Below are 26,573 nucleotides of genomic sequence, written 5' to 3'. Positions count from 1 at the left end.
AACGCCATCCGCCACATCCGTTCGGCGCCATTCCACCCTGCCACCAATGGCCAAGCAGAACGCATGGTGCGGACCACCAAGGAAACCCTTCGCCGCATGACGCAAGGGGATTGGGAGTACCGCCTTGCCACATTCCTTCTAGCACAGCATAACACTCCTCCCCGCCACAGTCACCAGGGTCACTGGCCCCGTGTCGTACGAGGTGATAACAGATGGGGGGCAATGCTGGCGCCGCCACTGCGACCAGATATGCCGACGATTCCCGGGAGAAAACCAGGAGGAGGAGGACAGGTCAGAGGAGTCCCAAGGGAACAGTGGGGCAGTGAGGCCCATAGAGCAGCAGGGGCCAGCAGGAGAGGCAGAATCAGTAAATACAGAGAGGACCCGTGAGGCTGAAAGGACACCGGAACCAGAACCACGACTGAGCGAGCCGGTTGCGCCAGACCAAACAGCCCCATCACAGCCAGCATCCTTGGAACACGAGCCAGAACCTGAACCCCGGACCAGGGAACACCCCAGGCCGCAACGCACACGTAGGCCGCCAGCGTACCTTGAGGACTATGAATGCGACCTCCCGGGCAGGACTGGAACTTAGAGGGGAGGGGTGTTATGTACTGAGTCAAATAGGATCCAAACTGCAGCAGTCTGATTGGTCCTAGAACAATAGGATCCAAAAGGCAGCAGTCTGATTGGTCCTAGAACAATAGGATTCAGAATGCAGCAGTCTGATTGGTCCTAGAACAATGCAGCAGTATGATTGGTTGGCAGGAACCACCCAGTCATGCTCCAGATTGAAGTGAATCCACAACCTGATTGGCTTACAGTAGAATTCCGGAATTAGCCAATCATGTGCAGCCCATTGTGTAAATAATGTATATAAAGCAGATACTTTGAGGGGACATTCATTCCTCCTCACCACTATGAGCTGAATAAAGAGCATGAAATCACTTTGCGACTCTGAGTATATTTCATTTGCATGCCCAGACCCAAAGCCCGCTCCCCCAAAAGGAATTCAGCATCTTGATCCCAAGGAAGAGCAAAGCTGCAGACCTCCTGCAAACTGGCTTGGCAGAGAGAACAAGGGAGGACCAGTGTGGTGTGGTGGTTAAGAGCGGTAGATTCGTAATCTGGGGAACCGGGTTCGCTTCCCTGCTCCTCCACCTGCAGCTGCTGGGTGACCTTGGGCCAGTCACACTTCTCTGAAGTCTCTCAGCCCCACTCACCTCACGGAGTGTTTGTTGTGGGGGAGGAAGGGAAAGGAGAATGTTAGCCGCTTTGAGACTCCTTAAAGGGAGTGAAAGGTGGGATATCAAATCCAAACTCCTCCTCTTCTTCTCTCTTCTCCCCCCACTGTGCATGATCTGAGCAGGGACCCTCATGCCCCCTCCCTGCACCCCCGGGACCCCTGAGGGGAAAGAGAGAGGGGACTCACCGAGGAAGCTTTTGCAAAGGAGAAAACAAAGCAACCTCCTCTCGGCTTGCAGGAAGGGATGTGGGAGGGAGGGAATTTAGCCATGGAGGACCTTGACCCCCCTTCACTTCCTGTCCTCTCTAGGAATCCAGCTCTGCTCCTTTTAACCCTCGCAAAGCCGAGGGCACCCCTCCCTCTCCCTACCTGCTGTTTTCTTACTTCTGCACCTGCGCTCAAGGGGCTGCCCCCCTCTGTGCAAAAGACGGGGGTGGCCATGAGGGGGGTTACCTTGGCTCTCCCCCTCCTCCAACACAGAGGCTCCTGGATCCCAAAGAAAGGCTGGGATGGAGAAGAGGCTAAGAAATGGCTCCATCAAGACACCCCTCAAAAAAACAAACCACCCTCCCGATCAGCGAGTGGGGGGGGAGAATGGAGGGGGGGCTTCCCAGCCAGGAGATCCCTCCCCCCCGAAAATAATCTCTCCCCCCGCCCCGCCCAGCGGACTTTCCTGCTTCTTCGGCCCAGGAAAAGAGACAGATGAGGAAGTGTCCCATGCGAGGAATGAGACGCAAACGCCATCCTGGGGGGGGGGGGGAGGTGAAAGCCCCCCCCCGTAAAAGCACCACAGGCAGGAAAGGCGAAGCCCGCTATTGGGGAGGGAGGGAGGGGGGCACATGCTGCTCAGGGGGCAGCCCCCCTACTCTGGGACTCTTTCCCCCTTCCCAACTCCATCCTTTCCCTGCGTTTCCTGTCAGAAAACCAGTTTATACTGGGCTCTCAGAACCATTTGACCCCATTTCTCACCACAGAGCAGGACCAATCAGAAGCCTCTCCATCCCCTTTCAGATTCCCCTGGGCCTCGTCCTCTCCTTTGCCAGGTTTTCTGAGGGAGTTTTCCCCCTGAGTTTCCCTCTTGGTTTTCCCCCCTCACAGCGTATCCCTCATTTTTCCTTCTTTTAATGTTCCTTCCCCCCCCCCCACAATGTCTGGGGAAGGGAAGAGTTTGGGGGCAGCTGCATCCCCCCCCTCATGGCCAAGCAGAAACCCACGGAGGCGGCAGGGCCAGGAGATGGCATTTCCCGCTCTTTTCCAAAAAAGGTGGGAACGCCATTTTGTTTCATCTGGAGGCCCCAGCCGCTCCCAGAGATGTCATGGCTCCCTGTGGACCTCGAGGGTGCCATGCTCTCGGGGGTCTCTCCTCCCAGTGAAGGAGGGCGGCAGCTTTGGGGGCCAGCAGTCCTGCCATGATGGCTTTGCCTCCACAGAGCAGCCTTGCTCCTCACCAGACCCCTTCTGGCTCCTCAGGGTCCCAGGAGCCCTTTCTGAACAGCCCTCGCTTGTACTTCCCCCTCAGTTCAACAGGAGAAGTCGCTTCTGTTACCGGAAAAATCCGAGGGCTCCCTTGGACAAAACAAAGACACCAACCAGGATAACTTGGAGCAAAACAGCAGCCTGTAGGCTTGGCCTTTATTGAACTGTTGCAACAGGGTATTCCCCTCACGTGCAGGAGAGAGGAAAGACCCAGAATAATGGTGTGCAAGACCTTATAAAAACTTTTGAAATTCCCCTCCTCTAGGTCTAGCCCACCCCCAGAAACATCATGCATACATTACAGAAAGGAGGGGCTGAGGGAGGAGTTGGTGGTAACTTGAGTGTCTTGTCACCTGGCTGGTTCCTCCTTTCCCCCCTCCCCACAGTTTCCTGCCCCCTGAGGGAAGATCTGATCATTGTCCTTTGTTTCAGTCCATGTTGAATCCACTCCCATATGCAAGTTCTTTGTGATCTTGATTGTCTTCTGTCTGGGATCATCAGGGTTGGTATGGGCAGGGCTCCTGTGTATGTGCTGAGACAGTGAAGGGATTATGGCTGACCAGGACTAAGTCACCCTCCTTTGTTAGTTCTTGTCATATGGAGTAAAAATAAAATGAAACAGTGCAAATCCGATGTATGATTGATTTTCTATTTTTCTATGAATTTATAACAGAAATGTGGCGTGTGTGTGTGTGTGTGTGAAGTTTATACAAACAGAATGATTGGGGTGGGGGGGTTCCTGCAACAGTTCCCCCCTTCGGAGATAAGATTGCAAAGGTGGCTACTTTGCAATCCTTTTCTCCGCACAATTTAAAGTAACCTGCTATTCTCCCTCCCAGATGCGTGTGTCCATGTGAACCTGAAAGGGACTTGGATGTCACATTTCTCAAGGATATTTGCATAGAAATGTAACAGTGTAACAGTGCTCATAGTTAGACATAGGATATCACGTAAAATCAATATTTTGTTGCTCAGTTACTTGTGGTATGTTAGCACCTTGGAATAAATATTTTCTCAATAGTGGCGTATGCTTTACATTTAGCAGGAAGGTCCACTAATGACTGAAAAATGCAGTTTGCTTTGTCCCCCGCCATTTTTGTGTTCTCAGGTGTCAAGGTAGCTCTTCTGTGGTCTCACACCGGCCTGGTGTAACAGTAGTAGCAATCCCTGGTGAATCCACTTAGGGCTTTCATATTAACCATGTTGCCTGGCACTCACCACAGCTGGCACAGGTTTGGGCACGTCAGGAGAGAAATGTCCTTGCCTGGCCATTCTATGGGATTTTATTATTACAGGCTCTGGTCTTGCAGTCATGGGAAGTTGCTCACTTGCACATTAAGGACCAAAAAGCTAATTGCAGCCTGGATACACTTGCCCAATTCACACTGAGTCCAATTTGAATTTTTCTTGCCCCATGGTTCTCAACTTTTCAAACCAATCTGTTAAAAGAAACCCATTCTTAAAAGGGCACTTGTCCAAATAAGTCAATTTAACTCTATAAGGGATTATTCCGGCTAAACCAAAGCATACACACCTTCCTGAAGCTTCTCCTTGGTAAAGTGAGTTTTAGCACATTTTTAAAATGGGTAGGGAAGTTGGCAGAGTGCCAGGTGAAATAACTAAATGTGGTTATAAATTTATCTAATTCTAAACATTGGACTACATAATAGCCTGATCTGTAAAAAGCATAAAATGTATGAGAATCCTCCACTGGGGTGTAAGGAATAAGACATTAAACATAAAAACAATTACACACAAAAATAGCCACAAAAATAGCCCCAATTCCCCTCATTTGTGGAAATAACACACTGTCAGACACATTTCAACATTCCTACATAATAACATAATACAAAACAAACTAATAGTATCAGTTGCATATCTTGAGACAATTGTGATATTTTTACGCATGTATCTTGAGGTTCAAAAGTGAGGAATGTCCTTGCAATTCAACTCCTCCCCCCTTTGTCAGCCCCACTCCCCCGGCAGTCTATATCCTTTGAAAGAGATAGCTGTGGCCACTTTGAAAACTTTGGTGTCTGTTGCTGCAGGTGGTGGCGAAGCTTTTTCATCATAGGTCTGTAGTAACACATCTGTAGAAGTGACATCCTGTAAGGGGCAGGGTTTTGGAGACTTAAAAAGACAGGAGTTAGTAAGGGGAAGGGGCAAAAGGGAAAAAGGATGTCCTTCAGTTTCCATGGGAAGCTGCAAATAATAAAAATCTTTGCGGATTAAGCATTTTATTCATTTCAATATTATTATCACATTTCCATATAATTACTGTTATTATCTGCTAAGTTTGTTTGCTTTCCTTCGCTTAGTTTTGTTGTTGTTGTTGTTGTTTTCATATTATTAAATTAAAAATTACTCCACATGTATAGAAAGAGGACTGTAAAAATACAACAAAGGTTAAAAAAATAAAAAAGAAAGCCAAAAATTAGATTACCAGTCAGATGAAAACAGACTTGACACAAAGACATCAGATTTAGAAAAGAATTATTATTAAATAATACAAAGATATTATCAAAACCACAGATTACTACTGGACCGAAAGAATGAGAAAACAATGGAAAAGGGCTTAAAATGACTTTCAATATGTGATGGACATGTCCCCAAAGTAAAACACACACACAATGACCTATGAGGAACCAAAAATAATAATACTCAGGCAAAAAGGTAAACAAATACCATTCCACAAACAATGTTTGGTTGTGCTTCGATTAATTTCATAGACATCATGGAAAAACTGATTAAATAAATGAAAAGAGATTATTTGTAACTTAAAGCGTCAAAGCCACAAAGAGATGGAAGTCACTAATACAGCAGGGATTCAGACTTGTTTCACAGAACAGGAAAGAAAGTTGCTGTGGGAGAAAAGAAGGGACAAACACTTTGTTATCGGGGTTCACATATCCTGTTAAAAGGGAAAAATTATTTCATGTGAGAAGCCTGTGAGGAAATGCTGTTCCTAAAATGCACACAAAGTCTGTGATTTAAATCCCTTGGGGGGGGGAGTGCTTTGATATTTACCTGTGAAAAGAATTTGGCATGTTAATCATGTTAAGATTTGAAACTTGGCAACCTCTTGACTTTGATGGTCCAGTACTTAACACCTTTTGTCTTACGAAGCCCCTGGAGCAAAAGACACATTAAGGGTGATTTCCCTCAGTGGCTCCAACATTAAGGGCGATTTCCCTCAGTGGCTCCAAGTTTTACATAAGGATAAATTTCCCCCTTCAGCCCAAGCTCCTACAGTTCCCCCTCCTTCCTCTCTCTATCTCTTCCCCCCCCTTTTTTTTTTTTTGATCTAGCCTCTGTGCATGTGCAGAGTTCATGTCTCAGCAAACCTTTTATACTATTGAAAATGTTGAAACCTTTGGCTAAATTACCATTTGAATAAAGGGAATGAAGGGTAAGGAGTAGATTTTAAAAATAGGGTTAGATTTTAAAACAAAAAAGAGAAACTCAGCAATTTAAGTATTCACAAAAGCTAGCAATTGCAGCCCAAGCAAAAGGGATTGCTTCCTTTATGTACAGGAAAGGGCTAATATCCCTCTGGCAATTCGCGGAACAATGCCACGCCCTTATATATGGGAAAAAATGGCCAGAGAGTCAGAATTTATAGGATTATTTTTTTTTTTCAACATAGGATTTTTTTTTTTAACATTCTCAGTCATTTCAGCCTTACCATTTGCAGACAAATTTTGCTGCCCTTTATTTACAGGATAAATGGTCAAGACTCATATGTATTTTATGTGCTTAAACTTTGAATTGACTTTGAAGTTTGATTTTTTATTTTTATTTTTAATAGTAGAGAAAATGATAAACACTGTAATTACTCAAATGCTTGAAATTACCAGTTCTGCTTCAAAACATCACGGATTTTACCTCTCACCTTTTTTTTTTTTTTTAAAGAAAAACAAAGAGCAAAGTTGGGCTGAATTTCAACTCATCACATGCTTGCAGACACATGGCCCTCCACACAGCCACAAACTGGGAGAGCTAAAAGGGACCCTTGGGTCATCTAGTCCAACCCTAAATACAGTGTTCATAGCAAGATTTCAAAGCAAGATTTGCACTACCAAAAGGACATATACATTTAAGTACAGATTTTCAACTGGGAAAGGAAACATCTATGCTCGTATCATGTACTAAGGAAGAGAAAAAGAAAAGTAGCCAACTTTACACAGAACCGTTTTAGCAGATCTTGAGATAGTTTGAGTGAGTTTGCTTCCTTCAAGTTCCTAGAGAAATTATCTTTAAAGGAAGATTGAAGTGAACATTTTTCCTAAGAGGGAGAGGATCTCTTATAAAACATAGTTAAAACAGCCATAGATTTGATTTAAAAGGAATACAAAAGTGAGTTTTTCCTGAACTTGCAGAGGAATAGTAAGCCTAATCTATGCCCCCCCCTTGCAGTTTCCTTTAAAGGAAGCTTACTTGGGAGTAAATTTACCTAGCACAGAAGTAAGAAGAAGGAAAAAAAAACCCTGAAAGAGACAGAATGAAACAAGGGGGGCATTTTCTAAGAAAAGAGGCCAGGAAGTCTTATAGAGACTGATATCAGGACTGGACTCAGATAGACAATTTCGCTGGCCATGGAAGCCTCTACATTTAATACCAATTTTCTTAGAAAGGACACATTTTCATAGGCATATACTTATGAAATACACACACTGCATTTTAGCTTGAGAGAGCAGTTGGCTCTACTAGGCTTTTGCAGCAGAAACATTAGTTTCTTCACAGCACATTTCAAAATACTAGAAAAAAGACTGGAACACAGATGTAGACTCACAAGCTTAAAAGTTGCAACAAAACATTATCTACCATCAACTTAAAATCATGCTCCTCACTCAAGCTACTCAGAGGAAGACTCCTTGGAGCCTCTCTCAAAGAACAAACATTTGCGCACTTCATTCTAATGATTTTTTATTTATTTATTTATTTATTGGTCCTGTTTAAGATTGATGAGGCCCAACATGGCTTCCTTAGATTCAAAATTTCGAAGCATGCTTGCAATTTAAAAACTATGTGCATTTAAGAACAGTCTGTGGATGCCGGAGCCAATGTAAACACAAACCCTTTAAATATTTCCAAATCTTTGAGTACATCTCTTATCCTTTTTTTTTTTTTTTTTTTTTTTTTTTTTTTTTTTGAGAAACTAAGATCTCAAATGCATGGGCTCCCAGGCTGGGCTATTATATCTACTGCCTTCTGAGCATCATTAAATTTACGGTTTCATGTTCTAGCTTTTGGTTCTAGTTTAACAACCCAAATTTGATGTGTTCAGCTCTCCCTAAGGGTTCAAACCCTGATTTTGTTAAAGGATCCCTGGGGTGGCCACTGTGCCCTGGGTTCCAGGTGGTGGGCCTAAGCCACCCACTAAAAGTTACAATGGTCTCATACTTTGTACTTGGAAAGACCATTTTGCCCCTTTATTTTATTTATTTTTATTTTTTTTTCAATTGGAGATGCTGGAGGGGCATTTTAGAATCCTCTCTGGGGCAAAAAGGCTTCAAGGAAGCTTTGTTGCCAGGAGGAGTCCAGCTAGGGTGTTTAGTGAGCTCCCATTCTCTCATATGTTATTATTAGGCTTTTTCTTCTTCTTCTTCTTTTTTTTTTTTTTTCATTAACAAAGTACGCTAAAGACAGAAAGAGTGGACGCACACACACAAGGGAAGAGGGGCGATGGGAAAGAAAGGGGGGACAGATAAAAGATCCTTTCAGTACTCAAAGTACCCTTGACTAACACAATTCCTACTTATCTATAAACCACGAATTAATTTCTGGAAATCTCAAACCTGAACCTGAAACAAAACCACGGGTCTCTGCCCGGAAACTCAAACCACGGGTCTCTCTGCCCGGAAACTAAACCACGGGTTTCTCTACCCGGAATTCCTTTACCTCAGCGCTGTTTACAAGACAATTTCCCCCTCTACCCTCCACGACAGCCTCCTGCCTAGCCTTTGAGACTAAGTTCGGAACCCCTACTGGACGCTTGCGCAGTGCAATGCCAGATTAAGGCCCGAGAAAATGAAGGTTTGGAAAGGAAACAAACAACCTTGCGTTCTCACGTACCCGGATCATCCCTAACAAAGGTCGCCAGGCAGGAGGGGCAGCTTTGTTTGCATAATTAGAGGAGAGAGAGAGAGAGAGAGAGAGAGAGAGAGAGAGAGAGAGAGCTTTGAAGGATGCCTCTGGACGACTCCGAGAGAGGGACATCAGAGAAAAACAGTAAAGAGCCACGCTTTCCCGGACTCAATTCCAAGACGGAAAACGGGGGAGAAAAGGGATAGAGAGATTAAGACGTTCCTGGACGACCCCGAGGGGGAACGTCGGAAAACAGTAAAAGTACCACAATTTCCCCGGACACGTTCCGCGTAAGAAATTGGGGGGAGAGAAAGGGAAAGAGGAGAGAGAGAGAGGAGAGAGAGAGTGCTTTGAAGGACGCCTCTGGACGACTCCGAGAGAGGGATGTCAGAGAAAAACGGTAAAGAGCCACGCTTTCCCGGACTCAATTCCAAGACGGAAAACGGGGGAGAAAAGGGATAGAGAGATTAAGACGTTCCTGGACGACCCCGAGGGGGAACGTCGGAAAACAGTAAAAGTACCACAATTTCCCCGGACACGTTCCGCGTAAGAAATTGGGGGGAGAGAAAGGGAAAGGTTTTGGCGTTCCTGGACGACCCCAAGGGGGAACGTCAGACAGTAAAGTTCCGCGACCTCCCTGGCCACTTTCCGAAAGGGGAGGGTCGGGGGAGAAAAGGATAAAGCTGAACGTTCCTGGCCGACCCCGAGAGGGAACGTCGGAAATGAAAGAAGGAAAGTCTGGCTGTCGTGAGGACGCTGCTTCTCCACCCCCCTCCCAATGTATTTACTTCAAACCATACTCACGTTTGAAGATGTCCCCCGCGGATCCCGGGATCCTTTCCCCTTAGCCGGCTTGACCTCGCCTTTGCTCCCCCTGGTTGGGCTTTTGGTGACGATTGATTACCGCCCGCAAAGAGGAAGCAGGGAGAGAAAGAAGGATCCCTGGGCTAAGGTTGCCCAGTGGCGCCCGATCCCCTCTATCTCCCCTCTCACCTTTGCAGGAGAACCAAGTGTCCCTTCGTGGTCGCCAAACTGTTACCGGAAAAATCCGAGGGCTCCCTTGGACAAAACAAAGACACCAACCAGGATAACTTGGAGCAAAACAGCAGCCTGTAGGCTTGGCCTTTATTGAACTGTTGCAACAGGGTATTCCCCTCACGTGCAGGAGAGAGGAAAGACCCAGAATAATGGTGTGCAAGACCTTATAAAAACTTTTGAAATTCCCCTCCTCTAGGTCTAGCCCACCCCCAGAAACATCATGCATACATTACAGAAAGGAGGGGTTGAGGGAGGCATACATTACAGAAAGGAGGGGCTGAGGGAGGAGTTGGTGGTAACTTGTCTTGTCACCTGGCTGGTTCCTCCTTTCCCCCCTCCCCACAGTTTCCTGCCCCCTGAGGGAAGATCTGATCATTGTCCTTTGTTTCAGTCCATGTTGAATCCACTCCCATATGCAAGTTCTTTGTGATCTTGATTGTCTTCTGTCTGGGATCATCAGGGTTGGTATGGGCAGGGCTCCTGTGTATGTGCTGAGACAGTGAAGGGATTATGGCTGACCAGGACTAAGTCACCCTCCTTTGTTAGTTCTTGTCATATGGAGTAAAAATAAAATGAAACAGTGCAAATCCGATGTATGATTGATTTTCTATTTTTCTATGAATTTATAACAGAAATGTGGCGTGTGTGTGTGTGTGTGTGAAGTTTATACAAACAGAATGATTGGGGTGGGGGGGTTCCTGCAACACTTCCACTCCGGATCCCTGCAGGTCTCAGGGGGCCACTGGAGCCCAGTGGGGAGACTGAGGGGAAGTGGATCAACTGGGGTCCTCCCAGTCCAGTCCAGCCCAGACAAGAAAGAGAGGGAGCTCTCAGAAGAGGAAGCCATTGCGGAGAAGAACCGGACTTGGCTGCTCTCTGCTGAGGGTCTCCTGCCTTTCTTCAAGGCTTCCTGGGGGCTGCCATGGCCAGAGGAAGAGGCAGGCCCCCCACCCTGAATCCCCTGCAGGGCCCTGGGGGGCAGCCAGAGCTCTTCCTATTGCCATGGCCAGGCCTGCCTCAGTTTCCTTCCCCAAGGCCTTGGAGGAACCTCGGGGTGCGGAATGACAACCCCAAAAGTGTTCGGGTAATTAAGCGTGACGTGGCTAATTACTTTACGATCCCAATTAGCCCTTTACAGCGGTCCGGTATGCTTCCTCAAGCTGCGTCAATCTGCTCCATTCCGTCATGCCTTGCAGAGTAAAAACACAGCGGAAAAAGCTGTTGCTGCTGCTTAGATCCAGACAAACACATCAAGCACTTGTGTGTCCATTTATCAGTTCTTTATTGCGACATTTCTCAGACATACACCCCAGGGCTCCTCGCAGCCATAGCTACTGCTTCCATCTCCCTCAAAGACAAAGGAACAGTGAGAAAAACTCCTCCCACCTTCCAAACCTGACGTCAGAATGTGAGGCATCACTCAGAACATCTTAACCCTATAAGTTCTGAATCCCAACAAAAAGGAGCTTAGGTTCCTGGCCAATGGGGAAAGGAACATTATATTGCAGGAGTCCAGGAATCACCTCCAAGGTCCAGGGACTGATCCGCCCTGGCTTCCTCCTCCTTGGAGGTCCCTTCTGGAGAAGGGGTCCCAGGTCTCTATGGGGGGAACGGGGAGAAGCGTCCCTGAGGCCTGCGTTCGAGTCCAATGCTTTTCCTCTTACGCCCCGGCCACCTTCCCTCTGGTGTTTATGTGAGCTCTAGAGATGGGATCACATACAGATCCTCCCCTTTAGGGATTCCTGCTCCTTCCTTGCCCAGGGAAGCAGCCTCTCTGGCATGTAGGGGGGAGGGGGCACATTGATGCAAGGGGCACATTGATACACCAACAATATTTCAATTTCGAGAAACATGTCTATAGATGTGAGAGTACAACAGTTGTGACCACGCCGACCACCAGTTAGCCGTTGGCGTTTCACAAGAGTAGGTGTGTTTTTAGTGCAGCCAAATGAACAATTATGAGAAATGTACAAGTGTTCCAACGCTGTTTCAAATTTATTAAGACCAAGTAAGTTATTCCACTCAGTAATCAAGATTACACATGATTTTTAAATAAATTCAGTGGTTTTATTAATAAATGTTAATTTCTTGAAAATGTCCATTGGGGCACTTTGATACACTAAGACATGGGGCACATTGATACGTATAGAAGTGCCCTGCTAGTGAATAATTATTGATGTTCCCAATCCTGAAAATATAAATGTTGGAGATTTTTACTCATTAAATTTGGAAAGAAAAATGCTGTTGTTTACTACAAGAGTCAGTGTGGTGTACTGGTTAAGAGCCGTGTTGGTCTGCCATAGTCAAAGCAAAATAAAAAAATTCCTTCCAGTAGCACCTTAAAGACCAACTAAGTTAGTTCTTGGTATGAGCTTTCGTGTGCATGCACACTTCTTCAGATACAATGAAACAGAAGCCACCAGACCCTTCTATATAGTGAGAAGGTGGGGAGGGGTATTACTCAGAAGGGTGGTGGGAATGGGTGATTGGCAGATAGCTGTGATGAGCCTGTTGAGATGTCAACAGGTTTACCACATCTATTAGCCAATCACCCATTCCCACCACCCTTCTGAGTAATACCCCTCCCCACCTTCTCACTATATAGAAGGGTCTGGTGGCTTCTGTTTCAGTGTATCTGAAGAAGTGTGCATGCACACGAAAGCTCATACCTAGAACTAACTTAGTTGGTCTTTAAGGTGCTACCGGAAGGAATTTTTTTATTTTGCTTTGGTTAAGAGCGATAGACTCGTAATCCGGGGAGCTGGGTTCGCATCTCCACTCCTCCACATGCAGCTGCTGGGTGTCCTTGGGCTAGTCACACTTCTTTGAAGTCTCTTAGCCCCACTCACCTCACAGAGTGTTTGTTGTGGGGGAGGAAGGGAAGGGAGAATGTTAGTCGCTTTGAGACTCCTTCGGGTATTGATAAAGCGGGATATCCGTGTGCTAGTAGCGGGTTAGTCATGCTGGCCACATGACCCGGAAAGCTGTGTGTGGACAAACAACAGCTCCCTCGGCCTGAAAGCGAGCTGAGCGCCGCAACACAGTCGCCTTTGACTTAAATGTCCAGGGGTCCTTTACCTTTTACCTTTACTTGCAACTCTACAATTCTATGATTGGGCAGTGAGACTGTTTCTCTAGGTGAAGCTTCTTCCACTTTCCAAACACTGATATGCTTCCTCCCCTGGCATGAATTATTTGATGGACCATTTGATGTTCCGCATAAGAGACTCTTGGGAGGGCAGAGAGACATTGCCCTGCTGTGAGTCCTGAAGATCTCAAACGCACTGGAACAAACTCTGGGGTTGGGGCAAATGTCAGAAATGTTTTAAAATGTTTTAAAATAGTTTTCAATCTGTGGTGTTTAAAATTTTGGTGTTTTTTTGTTCTGTTTTTGCTCTGTTGGGGGTGGGATGAAAGTTTAATTGTGGCTGGGGATTACTTTAATTTTATTATAAAGTTGATTTTTTTTAAAAAAAATAGTTTCTACTGTCTTACTGGTTTATTGTATAGTTTGTTTTCTGCACTGAAGGGGAGAAGATCAGGGCAGCCTGGAAGTGGGGACCAACCAACAGAATGGCTGGGGCAGGTTCCATGGGAGAAAGGAGATGCACTGGGACACATGATCTCAGTGATCACGGGTAGGAGGAGGAGTTACACTAAGACCAGACCATGTCCTTACCAAGGAGGCAGGTTTAGTCATTGTTTGAAGACTATCCCTGCCTCCAGGTCTGGTCTTGACTGGAAGGATACTGGAATCAACAAGAGAGAGCCACATGACCTGTGTGAGATTTTTAGACCAGCTTCGGCCCGTCTTATCTTGAGCCCGAACAGCGTAGTCCACACAGCGGAAGGATGAGCAGTATGTGCCACATTCTTAACTTTATTTACACTTCTATGCTGAGAGAATACAAACATGCATCTTGCCTCTGCGAGAGCAGAGAAGCAACTCCTCTCGGAAACAAAGAACACCGAGAGAAACAGTGAAAAACAGGAAACCAGTGAACGTCACATCCAGTCTCCCATTCCCGTGGGAACCCAACAGTACTCTGACTGTGGAATGTAAACAACTGTCTTGTGACAAGACAAGCATTTTGCTGCACAGTGAAGGAAGCAGAAACCAACAACCTGAAGGGGCTGCTGTGCAATGCCAGGTCAACGATTCACAAGACAGCGGTCATCCAGGACTTGATCGTGGATGGAGGACTTGACTTGGCATCCGTGACAGAGACTTGGTTGGTTGAAGCAGATGAACCTGTTCTTGCCGCTGCTTGTCTATCGGGTTTCTCTTATGCACAGCAACCCTTTCAGCTGATTCCCTGGTGGCCTGCTGGAATGTGGAGTTAACCAGGGCTATCAACTGTCTATTCTCTGCAGCCAAAGATGGAGAAGCTCTATGCAGTCAGCAAAAACAAGACCTGGAGCTGACTGTGGCTCAGATCATCAGCTTCTTATAGCAAAATTCAAGCTTAAACTGAAGAAAGTAGGAAAAACCACTGGGCCGGTAAGATACAATCTAAGTCAAATCCCTTATGAATACACAGTGGAAGTGAGGAACAGGTTTAAGGATTTAGATTTGGTGGACAGAGTGCCTGAAGAACTATGGATGGAGGCTCGTAACATTATACAGGAGGCAGCAACGAAAACCATCCCAATGAAAAGGAAATGCAAGAAAGCAAAGTGGCTGTCCAATGAGGCCTTACAAATAGCGGGTGAGAGAAGGCAAGCAAAATGCAAGGGAGATCGTGAAACATACAGGAAATTGAATGCAGATTTCCAAAGAATAGCAAGGAGAGACAAGAAGACCTTCTTAAACAAGCAATGCAAAGAAATAGAGGAAAGCAATAGAATGGGAAGAACCAGAGATCTGTTCAAGAAAATTGGAGATATGAAAGGAACATTTCGTACACAGATTTCCATAATAAAGGACAAAAGTGGAAAGGACCTAACAGAAGCAGAAGACATCAAGAAGAGGTGGCAAGAATACACAGAGGAATTATACCAGAAAGAAACGGATGTCTCATATACCCCAGGTAGTGTGGTTGCTGACCTTGAGCCAGACATCCTGGAGAGTGAAGTCAAATGGGCCTTAGAAAGCACTGCAAATAACAAGGCCAGTGGAAGTGATGGTATTCCAGCTGAACTATTTAAAATTTTAAAAGATGATGCTGTTAAGGTGCTACACTCAATATGCCAGCAAGTTTGGAAAACTCAGCAGTGGCCAGAAGATTGGAGAAGATCAGTCTACATCCCAATCCCAAAGAAGGGCAGTGCCAAAGAATGCTCCAACTATCGCACAATTGCACTAATTTCTCACGCTAGCAAGGTTATGCTTAAAATTCTACAAGGAAGGCTCAAGCAGTATGTGGACCGAGAACTCCCAGAAGTGCAAGCTGGATTTAGAAGAGGCAGAGGAACCAGAGACCAAATTGCAAACATGCGCTGGATTATGGAGAAAGCTAGAGAGTTCCAGAAAGACATTTACTTCTGCTTCATTGACTATGCAAAAGCCTTTGACTGTGTCGACCGTGGCAAACTATGGCAAGTTCTTAAAGAAATGGGAGTGCCTGATCACCTCATCTGTCTCCTGAGAAATCTCTATGTGGGACAAGAAGCTACAGTTAGAACTGGATATGGAACAACTGACTGGTTCAAAATTGGAAAAGGAGTACGACAAGGCTGCATTTTGTCTCCCTGCTTATTTAACTTATATGCAGAATTCATCATGCGAAAGGCTGGGCTGGATGAATCCCTAGCCGGAATTAAGATTGCCGGAAGAAATATCAACAACCTCAGATATGCAGATGACACAACCTTGATGGCAGAAAGTGAGGAGGAATTAAAGAACCTTTTATTGAGGGTGAAAGAGGAGAGTGCAAAATATGGTCTGAAGCTCAACATCAAAAAAACGAAGATCATGGCTACTGGTCCCATCACCTCCTGGCAAATAGAAGGGGAAGAAATGGAGGCAGTGAGAGATTTTACTTTCTTGGGCTCCATGATCACTGCAGATGGTGACAGCAGCCACAAAATTAAAAGACGCCTGCTTCTTGGGAGAAGGGCAATGACAGGCCTAGACAGCATCTTGAGAAGTAGAGACATCACCTTGCCAACAAAGGTCCGTATAGTTAAAGCTATGGTTTTCCCAGTAGTGATGTATGGAAGTGAGAGCTGGACCATAAAGAAGGCTAATCGCCGAAGAATTGATGCTTTTGAATTATGGTGCTGGAGGAGACTCTTGAGAGTCCCATGGACTGCAAGAAGATCAAACCTCTCCATTCTGAAGGAAATCAGCCCTGAGTGCTCACTGGAAGGACACATCCTGAAGCTGAGGCTCCAAGACTTTGGCCACCTCATGAGAAGACTCCCTGGAAAAGACCCTGATGTTGGGAAAGATTGTAGGCACAAGGAGAAGGGCACGACAGAGGACGAGATGGTTGGACAGTGTTCTTGAAGCTACCAACATGAGTTTGGGGTCATGAAGAGTCGGACACGACTAAACGACTAAACAACAACAATACTTGATTTTTTATCATGTTTTCAATAGTCTGTTGGGAGCTGCCGAGCGTTAAGAATTTTTTAAATTTTGTTTTGATTATGGCAGACCAACACAGCTTCCTACCTGTATCTGTTGTTGTTATTATTAGTTCTTTAAACATTCTAAGCACTATTAGGGTTTCTCCTCTTCATGATTTCTTTGATGGGAAGTGAGATAATCCTTCCTAATGAAGCTCTTTCCACATTCCAAGCATTGATAGGATTTCTCCCCTTTATGAATTCTTTGATGGGAAGTGAGAGCATCCTTCCGACTGAAGCTCTTTCTACATTCCAAGCATTGATAGGGATTCTCCCCTGTATGAATTTTTTGATGGGAGGTGAAACTAATCTTCCATCTGAAGCTCTTTCCACATTCCAAGCACTGATAGGGTTTCTCCCCTTTATGAATTCTTTGATGGGAAGTGAGAACATCCTTCCGACTGAAGCTCTTTCTACATTCCAAGCATTGATAGGGTTTCTCCCCAGTATGAATTCTTTGATGGGAAGTGAGTTTACCCCTATCACGAAAGCTCTTTCCACATTCCAAGCATTGATAGGGTTTCTGACCTGTATGAGTTTTTTGATGGGTCAGGAGATGGGCCCTTTGGGTGAAGCTCTTTCCACATTCCAAGCACTGATAGGGTTTCTCCCCTGTATGAATTCTTCGATGCTGAGCAAGTTTTCCAATCTCACTAAAGCTCTTTCCACATTCCTGGCACTGATAGGGTTTCTCACCTGTATGAATTCTTTGATGGATGGTGAGTTCGTGGCTGTGACTGAAGCTCTTTCCACATTGGAAGCATTTATATGGTTTCTGACCTGTATGAATTCTTTGATGGGAAGTGAGACTACTTTTCTGATTGAAGCTCTTTCCACATTCATGGCACTGAAAAGGTTTCTCCCCTGTATGAATTCTTTGATGGGAAGTAAGACTAGTCCTAAAATTGAAGCTCTTTCCGCATTCCAAGCACTGATAGGGTTTCTCCCCTGTATGAATTCTTTGATGGGAAGTGAGAATTTGGCAGTTACTGAAGCTCTTTCCACATTCCAAGCACTGATAGGGTTTCTCCCCTGTATGAATTCTTTGATGGTAAATGAGACCGTGCCTCTGTCTGAAGCTCTTTCCACATTCCAGGCACTGATAGGGTTTCTCCCCTGTATGATTTATTTGATGGGAAGTGAGACTGTTGCTCTGACTGAAGCTCTTTCCACATTCCAAGCACTGATAAGGCTTCTCCCCTGTATGAATTCTTTGATGGGAAGTGAGCTCTGAGCTCAGTCTGAATCTCTTTCCACATTCCAAGCACTGATAGGGTTTCTCCCCTGTATGAATTCTGTGATGGGAAGTGAGCTCTGAGCTCTGTCTGAATCTCTTTCCACATTCCAAGCACTTATAGGGTGTCTCCCCTGTATGAATCCTTTGATGGGTTGTCAGATTGCTCCTCTGACTGAAGCACTTTCCACACTGCAAACACTGATAGGGTTTCTCTCCTGTATGAATTCTTCGATGCGAAATGAGAGAATCCTTCCGACTGAAGCTCTTTCCACATTCCAAGCACTGATGCAATTTCTCACCACTGTGAGTTATTTCGTGTGAAGTAAGGCTATCCCTCTGAATGAAGCTGTTTCCTTGATGGGAGGTGGACTGGGAGCTCTGACGGATGTTCTCTCCACACCCTGAATATTTATTTGACTTCTCCGCTGTGTGGATTCTGTTGTGATCCCCTTTGTTCTTCCCTTCCAATTCATCACCATCTGCAATTAAGAGAGAAGCTAATTAGAGCCTCAGGAAGATTATTCCCCAGATTATTGAACGATGTTAATGAATTAAAAAATTCCTTCCAGTAGCACCTTAGAGATCACCTAAGTTTGTTATTGGTATGCGCTTTCGTGTGCATGCACACTTCTTCAGATACACTGACACAGAAGTCACCAGACCCTTATATATAGTGAGAGGGTGGGGAGAGGTATTACTCAGAAAGGTGATGGGAATGGGTGATTGTCTGATAGGTGTGGTAAATCTGTTGAAGATTGTTAAAGACTGCAATTGGTCTTACAGGAAATAGCAAGGGGTGAGATGGCTAAAAATAGCTACATATACCATCTATAATGAGATAAGAATCCAATGTCTCTATTCAGACCAGGTCTCTCCATGGTTTTAAGTTTGGTAATAAGTTGCAATTCAGCAACTTCTCTTTCCAGTCTATTTCTGAAATTTCTGAAAGACAGCTTCTTTGAGATCTTGTTTAAAATGTCCTGAGAGACTGAAGTGTTCTCCTACTGGTTTCTCTGTCTTGTGATTCCTGATATCAGATTTATGTCAAGTTACAGATAGGTAGCCATGTTGGTCTGCCATAGGTAAAGGTAAAGGTACCCCTGCCCGTACGGGCCAGTCTTGACAGACTCTGGGGTTGTGCGCCCATCTCACTTAAGAGGCCAGGGGCCAGCGCTGTCCGGAGACACTTCCAGGTCACGTGGCCAGCGTGACATCGCTGCTCTGGCGAGCCAGAGCCGCACACGGAAACGCCGTTTACCTTCCCGCTGGTAAGCGGTCCCTATTTATCTACTTGCACCCGGAGGTGCTTTCGAACTGCTAGGTTGGCAGGCGCTGGGACCAAGCAGCGGGAGCGCACCCCGCCGCAGGGATTTGAACCGCCGACCTTTCGATCGGCAAGTCCTAGGCACTGAGGCTTTAACCCACAGCGCCACCTGCGTCCCCCTAGTCTGCCATAGTCAAAACAAAAAAAATTCCTTCCAGTAGCACCTTAAAGACCAACTAAGTTAGTTCTTGGTATGAGCTTTCGTGTGCATGCTATCCCGGACTGCTTTTAAAATGCTGGCGGTGGGGAGCAAAGCCTTTCGGCCCCCGCCGGCCTTCCTGGACCTCTTCTGAAGGCCGGGGGGGGGGGGGGAAAGGCTTTGCTCCCCACCGCCAGCATTTAAAAGAGGTCCCTGGAGATTTCCCTATGGGCTTTCTTCTTGCGAAGCAAGCCCATAGGGAAATTCGTTTTGCGAAGCGCCTCCAAAACGGAAAACCCTTTCGTCTAGCGGTTTTTTCGTCTTGCGAGGCGTTTGTCTTGCGGGGCACCACTGTATGTAAATAAAGACTGTAAATATATCTCTGAGTGAGCAGAGGTATTTCTTGTTAAAGGCTTCCAGACCCACCAGAGGCCTGCCTTACATTCTGTATCTGCTGGAGTTTCTGGGTCAGTCTCAAGGGCATCCCCACGTAGAGTGAGTTACAATAATCAAGCCTGGAGGTGTCTGTCGTGTGGATCACAGTGGCTAGGTCAGGGCGAGAGAAGTAAGGAACCAACTGCTTAGCTTTTCATCTCCATCAAAATAGTGAAGGTTCGTCACACAGAGCAGGGGTCAGGAAGGTTTACCTTGCCTGGGCCGGTTCAGTTCTGTGGAGATCCCGCCATGGGCCGGATCGCTCATGCGTCTGCGTCTGATTTCCGGCACCACAGAAGCAAGTCCCCGCCCTGGACTGGTTTTGTGCAGCACGCGGGGACTCGCTGAGTGGGCGGCTTGGTTGGGGGGTGGCTTGTGGCCCGTTTAAACGACCCCCCCATGGGCCGCAGGTTGCTGACCCCTGACATAGAGGTATGTATGGAATTTCAAAACTGATTTTATGATCCAACAGGGAGTTTTACTGAGAGGGTCCATGATCCCACGGTTCTCCTCCTTTACTTCCTTCTGCAGAGCTCTGTGGTCAGGATGCAGCAACGTCCATGCCTTGTCAATGAAACCTACACCCCATCAGCAGTTGCCTCACTCTGATTGGTCTAAATTTAAATTTATACATAAATCACTTTCTTCAGTTTGAACCCCCCTCCCGTGTTCATGAGACCAACTCTGTATTGTTACATTGGAAACATAAGAGGAAAAGTGACTATAACTCACACTAAATCTAAACACAACGGCCACAAGAGCTCCTGACTAGGCATTCGGCTATGCAATGTTGAATGCTCTCTGTTCTCTCCTGTTGCCTCATTTTTTGTTCCAGTTTAAAACATTTCATGAACCCAGAACTCACACACTGACCGCTAATGATGAATCGTATGTTACAGATATTCCTGCAAATAGATTCTGCTAGTTTTGAGATGTACAAATGGCATGAGAAGACTCGGTATACATTAGGGGTCAGCAAGCTTTACCTCGCCTGGGCTGGCTCACTCTCACGGAGATCGCTCCGTGGGCAGGATCACGTGTGTAGACACGGGACTCACCGAGCGGACGGCTTGGGGGCAGATCAGGGGCCGGTTAAATGACCCCCGTGAGTGGCTTGCGGCCCGAGGATGGTAGATTGCTGAGCCCTGGTCTACGTATTTCATCATTTAGTAGTCCTATGATCCTTGTTTTTAAAAGCAAATAAAAGTTATTCCAAAAAGAAAAGAAAAGGCAACACACGGAGGACGCAGGATTAGGATTCAGTTCCAGAAATCTGTGTGCAGAAGTCTGATCCATGGAAAATGTGTAAAAGGAAGTACCGTATTTTTCGCTCTATAACATGCACCTGACCATAACACGCATATCGTTTTTAGAGGAGGAAAACAAGGGGAAAAACATTCTGAATGAAACAGTGGATGTATCATTTTTGTGCTTCATGCTGTGGCCACAGACATGTGATCTGATGGTGAATTTGGGGTGACCCAATGCAAAAATCCTGAGAATCCCTGTGGATCCATGCTTTGTAACCACGTTTTTGCACCATTGCAGCCCCAGGCAACAGTGGGTGCGTGATTTTTGGGGGGCAGGCTGTAGCCATGGACATGCTATGTGCTCTGATGGTGAATTTGGGCTGACCCAATGCAAATATCCTGAGGATCCATGTGGATCCATGTTTTGTAACCACGTTTTTGCACCATTCAGCCCCAGGCAACAGTGGGTGCGTGATTTTGGGGGGGGCAGGCTGTAGCCATGGACATGCTATGTGATCTGATGGTGAATTTGGGGTGACCCAATGCAAAGATCCTGAGGATCCATGTGGATCCATGCTTTTTAACCACATTTTAAGTGGGGAGGGAAGGAAAAACACAGAATGGACAAGGAGCACGAGAGGGGTGTGCAGAGAAGCAGCTGGCTAAGAATGCAGGAGAGGGGTATAACGGGAGGGAGGAAAGGAAGGCAAAAGTTTTCCCTCACCTACCCACCCAAGCCAGCCAGCACTCACTCACTCACTCTCTCTCTCTCTCTCTCTCTCTCTCTCTCTCTCTCTCCCTCCTGCATGTCGACACTCTGCTTTCCCCTCTGCTTGCCTGGAGGGGAGGGGCTTTCCCTGCTCTTTGCTCCGTTTGAGCAAACACAGCAAGGAAACAGAGGTGGGTGGGCAGTAAGACCCTGAGGCAGAATGCAGGAAAGCAGCCGCTTCCTCTTTTCAGGTTTCCCTTCTCCGAGACGCGCGATTTGATTTTTGCCTGATTTTTTTTGCCATTTGGCTCCAGGGACCACACATTCGCTCAATAACACGCACAGACATTTCCCCTTCCTTTTTAGGAGAAAAAATCTGCGCGTTATAGAGGGAAAAATAAGGTAACCTTAAACCTAAACAGCATACAGCTTATAACTTGAATCCGTATTCAAGTTAATAGAAAAAAACAACAGCACTGTTTGTTCCATTTCAGTGGAAGAAGCAAAACTCATTGTTTACATCTGTTATAATAAAGTTTGTTTGCAACCTGTTTTCCCAAAGAAAACCCACGGTCGCTCGTGATTCATACTTCATTGGGATTTCGCCTGAGGGAAAGGGCAGCAGAGGGCTGGCCCAGCGGTGCCAGGGAGAGAAAGTGACGTTGCATTATTGCAGCTTCCGATCGGCTCTTCCCATTTCAAGAGCCAATCAAAAGTCACGCCTTGGAAGTTGAACCGACTTCCAGAACGGATTCTGTTCGACTTCTGAGGTTCAACTGTATTCCTAGCTCAAAATGCCTGCAGATTACAAAGGCGCAGGCAGGAAGCAGGGGGAGGAGCCCAAAAAAGTGCTCCCCTTCTCCTTCTCCATCTCCATCCGCCTGCCTGCCTCCTCCCACCCCCAAACTGAACAAGACCCAATACCTCTCCGGCTCCATCCATCCACGTCCCCATCTCCCCTCCCCTGGGACTCACCAGATCTCTCGGAGGTCCCTGGGAGGGAACGCTCAGAGGTTGTGGGGAGGGATGCAGGAGACAACCTGACCAGGTCAACCGTCCATATTCCTCCTTCCATCCTCACTAGCTTTGCAGGATCCGTCTCTTTCATCCTTCCTGAGGAGTCAAGGAGCCAAAAGAAGCTGCAGGGTCCTGGGAGAGAGGAAGAAGCAAAGGGAGCCTCAGAGGCTCTGCAGGGATTCTCTTGCCCTAGATATTCTCCTGCCCCTAGAGAAGCACAAATGGGGCAGCCCCTTCCCAAGAGAAGCCCCATTTTTAAACATCTCCAGTGATTCCAATTTCCTCTGTATACTCCTCACCCCACTTCCTAAGGCTGGCACGGTCTGCACAGTAGTGACCTGAGAGTAGTTCCCTTTGAACTCAGTGGGGATAACTGACAGAACTTGGTGCAAAAACCAGTCACCGTCCTGTCCCCAAGCCTGAAAACTGCAACCCCAGAGCATGGGCAGAAAACAGCAGAGTAGATATTACATGTAGGTGCCCCCATGCTAGGTGCTCTGTATGGAGAGCCCTGTTCACAATCTTTGAGCTCTCTCATCACAAGCCAGATGTTGTGGCCATATTTGCCTCTGTCTGGGGTTGCATGGAGACCAAATCTGTACGTGGAAGCAGAGGAGATGGCGATGCCACATTTTTGAAATATCTTGAGACTAATACACCACTCCTCTTTAGATATTATCTGTGTTTATACACCATCTTCACAAGTCTCCAGTCTCGAAATGTGGCCCCCACCCTGGAATGGAAGGCATCAAAGTATAGATCTTCCACATATCCTAAATCTCTTCTGTTCTTAAGACACCAGGCATGTATACCCTTTGAAAAAACTCCTGGGGTGAGCTTCACACTCCTCTTGTGACAAGATTCCCAAAGACTTAGGGTAGCTTGACAGAACTAGTCTATTTTGAGATAACACCAATTTCCATTTCTTGTTTATCAAAACCCACAGACCCTCTGCTACATTTTCTCCCAAAAGGATAGGATGTATTTTATCAGAGTCAGGGGGGGAAAGGATTTTATGCATTCCATGTTCTCTGTTAGTAGTACAAACCACCCAGTTATTGATAATCGCTCCTCATTTGTCCCAGAATGTTGGGAGAAGGAGTCTTTTATCCTTGCTTTAGCATTTCATGAAAATACATCTGAAATTTGCTTTGACATTAGTTCGCCTACTTGTTTAGCCTGAATAGGGGAGAGACATGTGTTGCTGCATCTGGGACAGAGGAAGATGTCAAAGCGATAAATAACTACCTGACATTCAGAAGACATCTTAAGGCAGCCCTGTTCAGGGAAGTTTTTAATCTGTGACATTTTAGTGTATTTTTGGTTTCTATGGAAGCCACCCAGAGTGGCTGGGGAAACCCAGCCAGATGGGTGGGGTACAAATAATAAATTATTACTATTATTATTATTATGCAGATGCAGACAGGCTTTTCTTCTCCCTGTGCTCCGGCATGTGCAAATGTTCCCGTCTGGCTGCAGCCTCTGTTCACAAATGTGACTTACTCCTCAGTCTGAAGGGGGTTTCTTTGCCTGCCCAGTTTTCCTTGACCCAAAGCCCCCTCCCCAAAAATGAAGGCAGCATCTGGATCCAAAAGGAAGAGCAGAGCTGCAGATCTCCTGCGAACTGGCCCCCTCCCTGGCTTGGCAGAGAGAACAAGGGAGGACCAGTGTGGTGTAGTGGTTAAGAGCGGTGGATTCGTAATTTGGGGAACAGGGTTTGGGTCTTGGCTCCTCCACATGCAGCTGCTGGGTGACCTTGGGCCAGTCACACTTCTCTGAAGTCTCTCAGCCCCACTCACCTCACAGAGTGTTTGTTGTGGAGGAGGAAGGGAAAGGAGAATGTTAGCTGCTTTGAGACTCCTGAAGGGGAGTGATAAAGCGGGATATCAAATCCAAACTCCTCCTCTTCTTCTCTCTTCTCTCCCCCCCCCTGCATGATCTGAACAGGGACCCCCATGTCCCCTCCCTGCCCCCCTGGGACCCCCTTCTCCCCATTGCACCCTCAGGGGGAGGAAATGGGGGACTCACCGGATTCCAGGAGGGGCTCCAAGGAAGCTTTTGCAAGGGAGAGAAAACAAAGCAACCTCCTCTCGGCTTGCAGGAAGGGATGTGGGAGGGAGGGAATTTAGTCATGGAGGACCTTGACCCCCCTTCACTTCCTGCCCTCTCTAGGAATCCGGCTTTGCTCCTTTTAACCCTTGCAAAGCCGAGGGCACCCGCTCCCTCTCTGCAGTTTTCCTGCTTCTGCGCCTGCGCTCAAGGGGCTGCCCCCCGCGTCTGTGCCAAGGACTCTGCCCCAAGGAGACCACATCTGATCCGGACTGACCGGAAGGGATACGGGGGTGGCCATGAGGGGGGTTACCTTGGCTCTCCCCCTCCTCCAACACAGAGGCTCCTGGATCCCAAGGAAAGGCTGGGATGGAGAAGAGGCTAAGAAATGGCTCCATCAAGACACCCTCAAAAAAACAAAACACCCTCCCGATCAGCGAGGGGGGGGGGAGAATGGGGGGGGGTTCCCAGCCAGGAGATCCCTCCCCCCCCCGAAAATAATCTCTCCCCCCGCCCCACAAGCGGACTTTCCTGCTTCTTCAGCCCAGGAAAAGAGACAGATGAGGAAGTGTCCCATGCGAGGAATGAGACGCAAACGCCATCCTGGGGGGGGGGGGAGGTGAAAGCCCCCCCCCGTAAAAGCACCACAGGCAGGAAAGGCGAAGCCCGCTATTGGGGAGGGAGGGAGGGAGGGGGGCACATGCTGCTCAGGGGGCAGCCCCCCTACTCTGGGACTCTTTCCCCCTTCCCAACTCCATCCTTTCCCTGCGTTTCCTGTCAGAAAACCAGTTTATACTGGGCTCTCAGAACCATTTGACCCCATTTCTCACCACAGAGCAGGACCAATCAGAAGCCTCTCCATCCCCTTTCAGATTCCCCTGGGCCTCGTCCTCTCCTTTGCCAGGTTTTCTGAGGGAGTTTCCCCCCTGAGTTTCCCTCTTGGTTTTCCCCCCTCACAGCATATCCCTCATTTTTCCTTCTTTTAATGTTCCCCTCCCCCCCCCGCAATGTTTGGGGAAGGGAACAGTTTGGGGGCAGCTGCATCCCCCCCCCCCCCCGTGGCCAAGCAGAAACCCTCGGAGGCAGCAGGGCCAGGAGATGGCATTTCCCGCTCTTTTCCGAAAAAGGCGGGAACGCCATTTGGTTTCATCTGGAGGCCCCAGCCGCTCCCAGAGATGTCATGGCTCCCTGTGGACCTCGAGGGTGCCACGCTCTCAGGGGTCTCTCCTCCCAGCGAAGGAGGGTGCCAGCTTTGGGGGCCAGCACTCATGGGGCATCCTCAGCTGCCTTCCTGCCATGATGGCTTTGCCTCCACAGAGCAGCCTTGCTCCTCACAAGACCCCTTCTGGCTACTCAGGGTCCCAGGAGCCCTTTCTGAACAGCCCTCGCTTGTACTTCCCCCTCAGTTCAAAAGGAGAAGTCGCTTCCACTCCGGATCCCTGCAGGTCTCAGGGGGCCACTGGAGCCCAGTGGGGAGACTGAGGGGAAGTGGATCAACTGGGGTCCTCCCAGTCCAATCCAGCCCAGACTAGAAAGAGAGGGAGCTCTCAGAAGAGGAAGCCATTGCGGAGAAGAACCGGACTTGGCTGCTCTCTGCTGAGGGTCTCCTGCCTTTCTTCAAGGCTTCCTGGGGGCTGCCATGGCCAGAGGAAGAGGCAGGCCCCCCACCCTGAATCCCCTGCAGGGCCCTGGGGGGCAGACAGAGCTCTTCCTATTGCCATGGCCAGGCCTGCCTCAGTTTCCTTCCCCAAGGCCTTGGAGGAACCTCGGGGTGCGGAATGACAACCCCAAAAGGAGCTTAGGTTCCTGGCCAATGGGGAAAGGAACATTATATTGCATCTTTTAAGAGGAGTCCAGGCATTGCCTCCAAGGTCCAGGGACTGATCCGCCCTGGCTGCCTCCTTCTCGGAGGTCCCTCCTGGAGAAGGGGTCCCAGGTCTCCATGGGGGGAACGGGGAGAAGCGTCCCTGAGGCCTGCGTTCGAGGCCATTGC

The 26,573-nt window shown here is 47.4% G+C and overlaps 2 protein-coding genes across 4 annotated transcripts in view; both read right to left on the bottom strand.

The window, feature by feature from the left end:
- The window catches only part of LOC307209537 (uncharacterized protein), a 47,455-nt gene that overhangs the window by 11,718 nt on the left and 9,164 nt on the right, over positions 1–26,573 (bottom strand). The gene's annotated exons all lie outside the window — the stretch shown is intronic.
- LOC307209524 (uncharacterized protein) lies at positions 16,365–25,014 on the bottom strand. 3 transcript variants are annotated; one of them, XM_079964688.1, is made up of 3 exons: positions 24,894–25,014; positions 22,439–22,663; positions 16,365–18,136 (listed from the first exon to the last, which is right to left on the bottom strand). In XM_079964688.1, exons 1-3 carry the CDS (start codon positions 24,976–24,978, stop codon positions 16,515–16,517), a joined length of 1,932 nt encoding a protein of 643 aa, XP_079820814.1. In that variant the 5' UTR covers positions 24,979–25,014; the 3' UTR covers positions 16,365–16,514. The 3 variants fall into 3 exon arrangements, with proteins under 3 accessions (XP_079820814.1, XP_079820815.1, XP_079820816.1); XM_079964689.1 differs by lacking the exon at positions 24,894–25,014 and adding an exon at positions 24,560–24,673; XM_079964690.1 differs by lacking the exon at positions 24,894–25,014 and adding an exon at positions 24,331–24,354.

Source organism: Podarcis cretensis (assembly GCF_951804945.1).
Source record: "Podarcis cretensis genome assembly, chromosome: 2".
NCBI lineage: Eukaryota > Metazoa > Chordata > Lepidosauria > Squamata > Lacertidae > Podarcis > Podarcis cretensis.
The sequence above is the reverse complement of the archived record's forward strand: the minus strand, read 5'-3'. Positions and strand labels throughout refer to the sequence as shown.

What these genes read in the sequence shown, in the direction of transcription:
- LOC307209524 (XM_079964688.1), bottom strand. Translation starts at nt 24,978, where the DNA reads ATGGAGCCATTTCTTAGCCTCTTCTCCATCCCAGCCTTTCCTTGGGAT. An exon ending in GGAGGAGGGGGAGAGCCAAG is followed by an intron (nt 22,664 to 24,893) that starts GTAACCCCCCTC and finishes CCTCTCTCCCAG; the next exon opens with GACCCTGCAGCTTCTTTTGG. An exon ending in GGATGGATGGAGCCGGAGAG is followed by an intron (nt 18,137 to 22,438) that starts GTATTGGGTCTT and finishes TCTTAATTGCAG; the next exon opens with ATGGTGATGAATTGGAAGGG.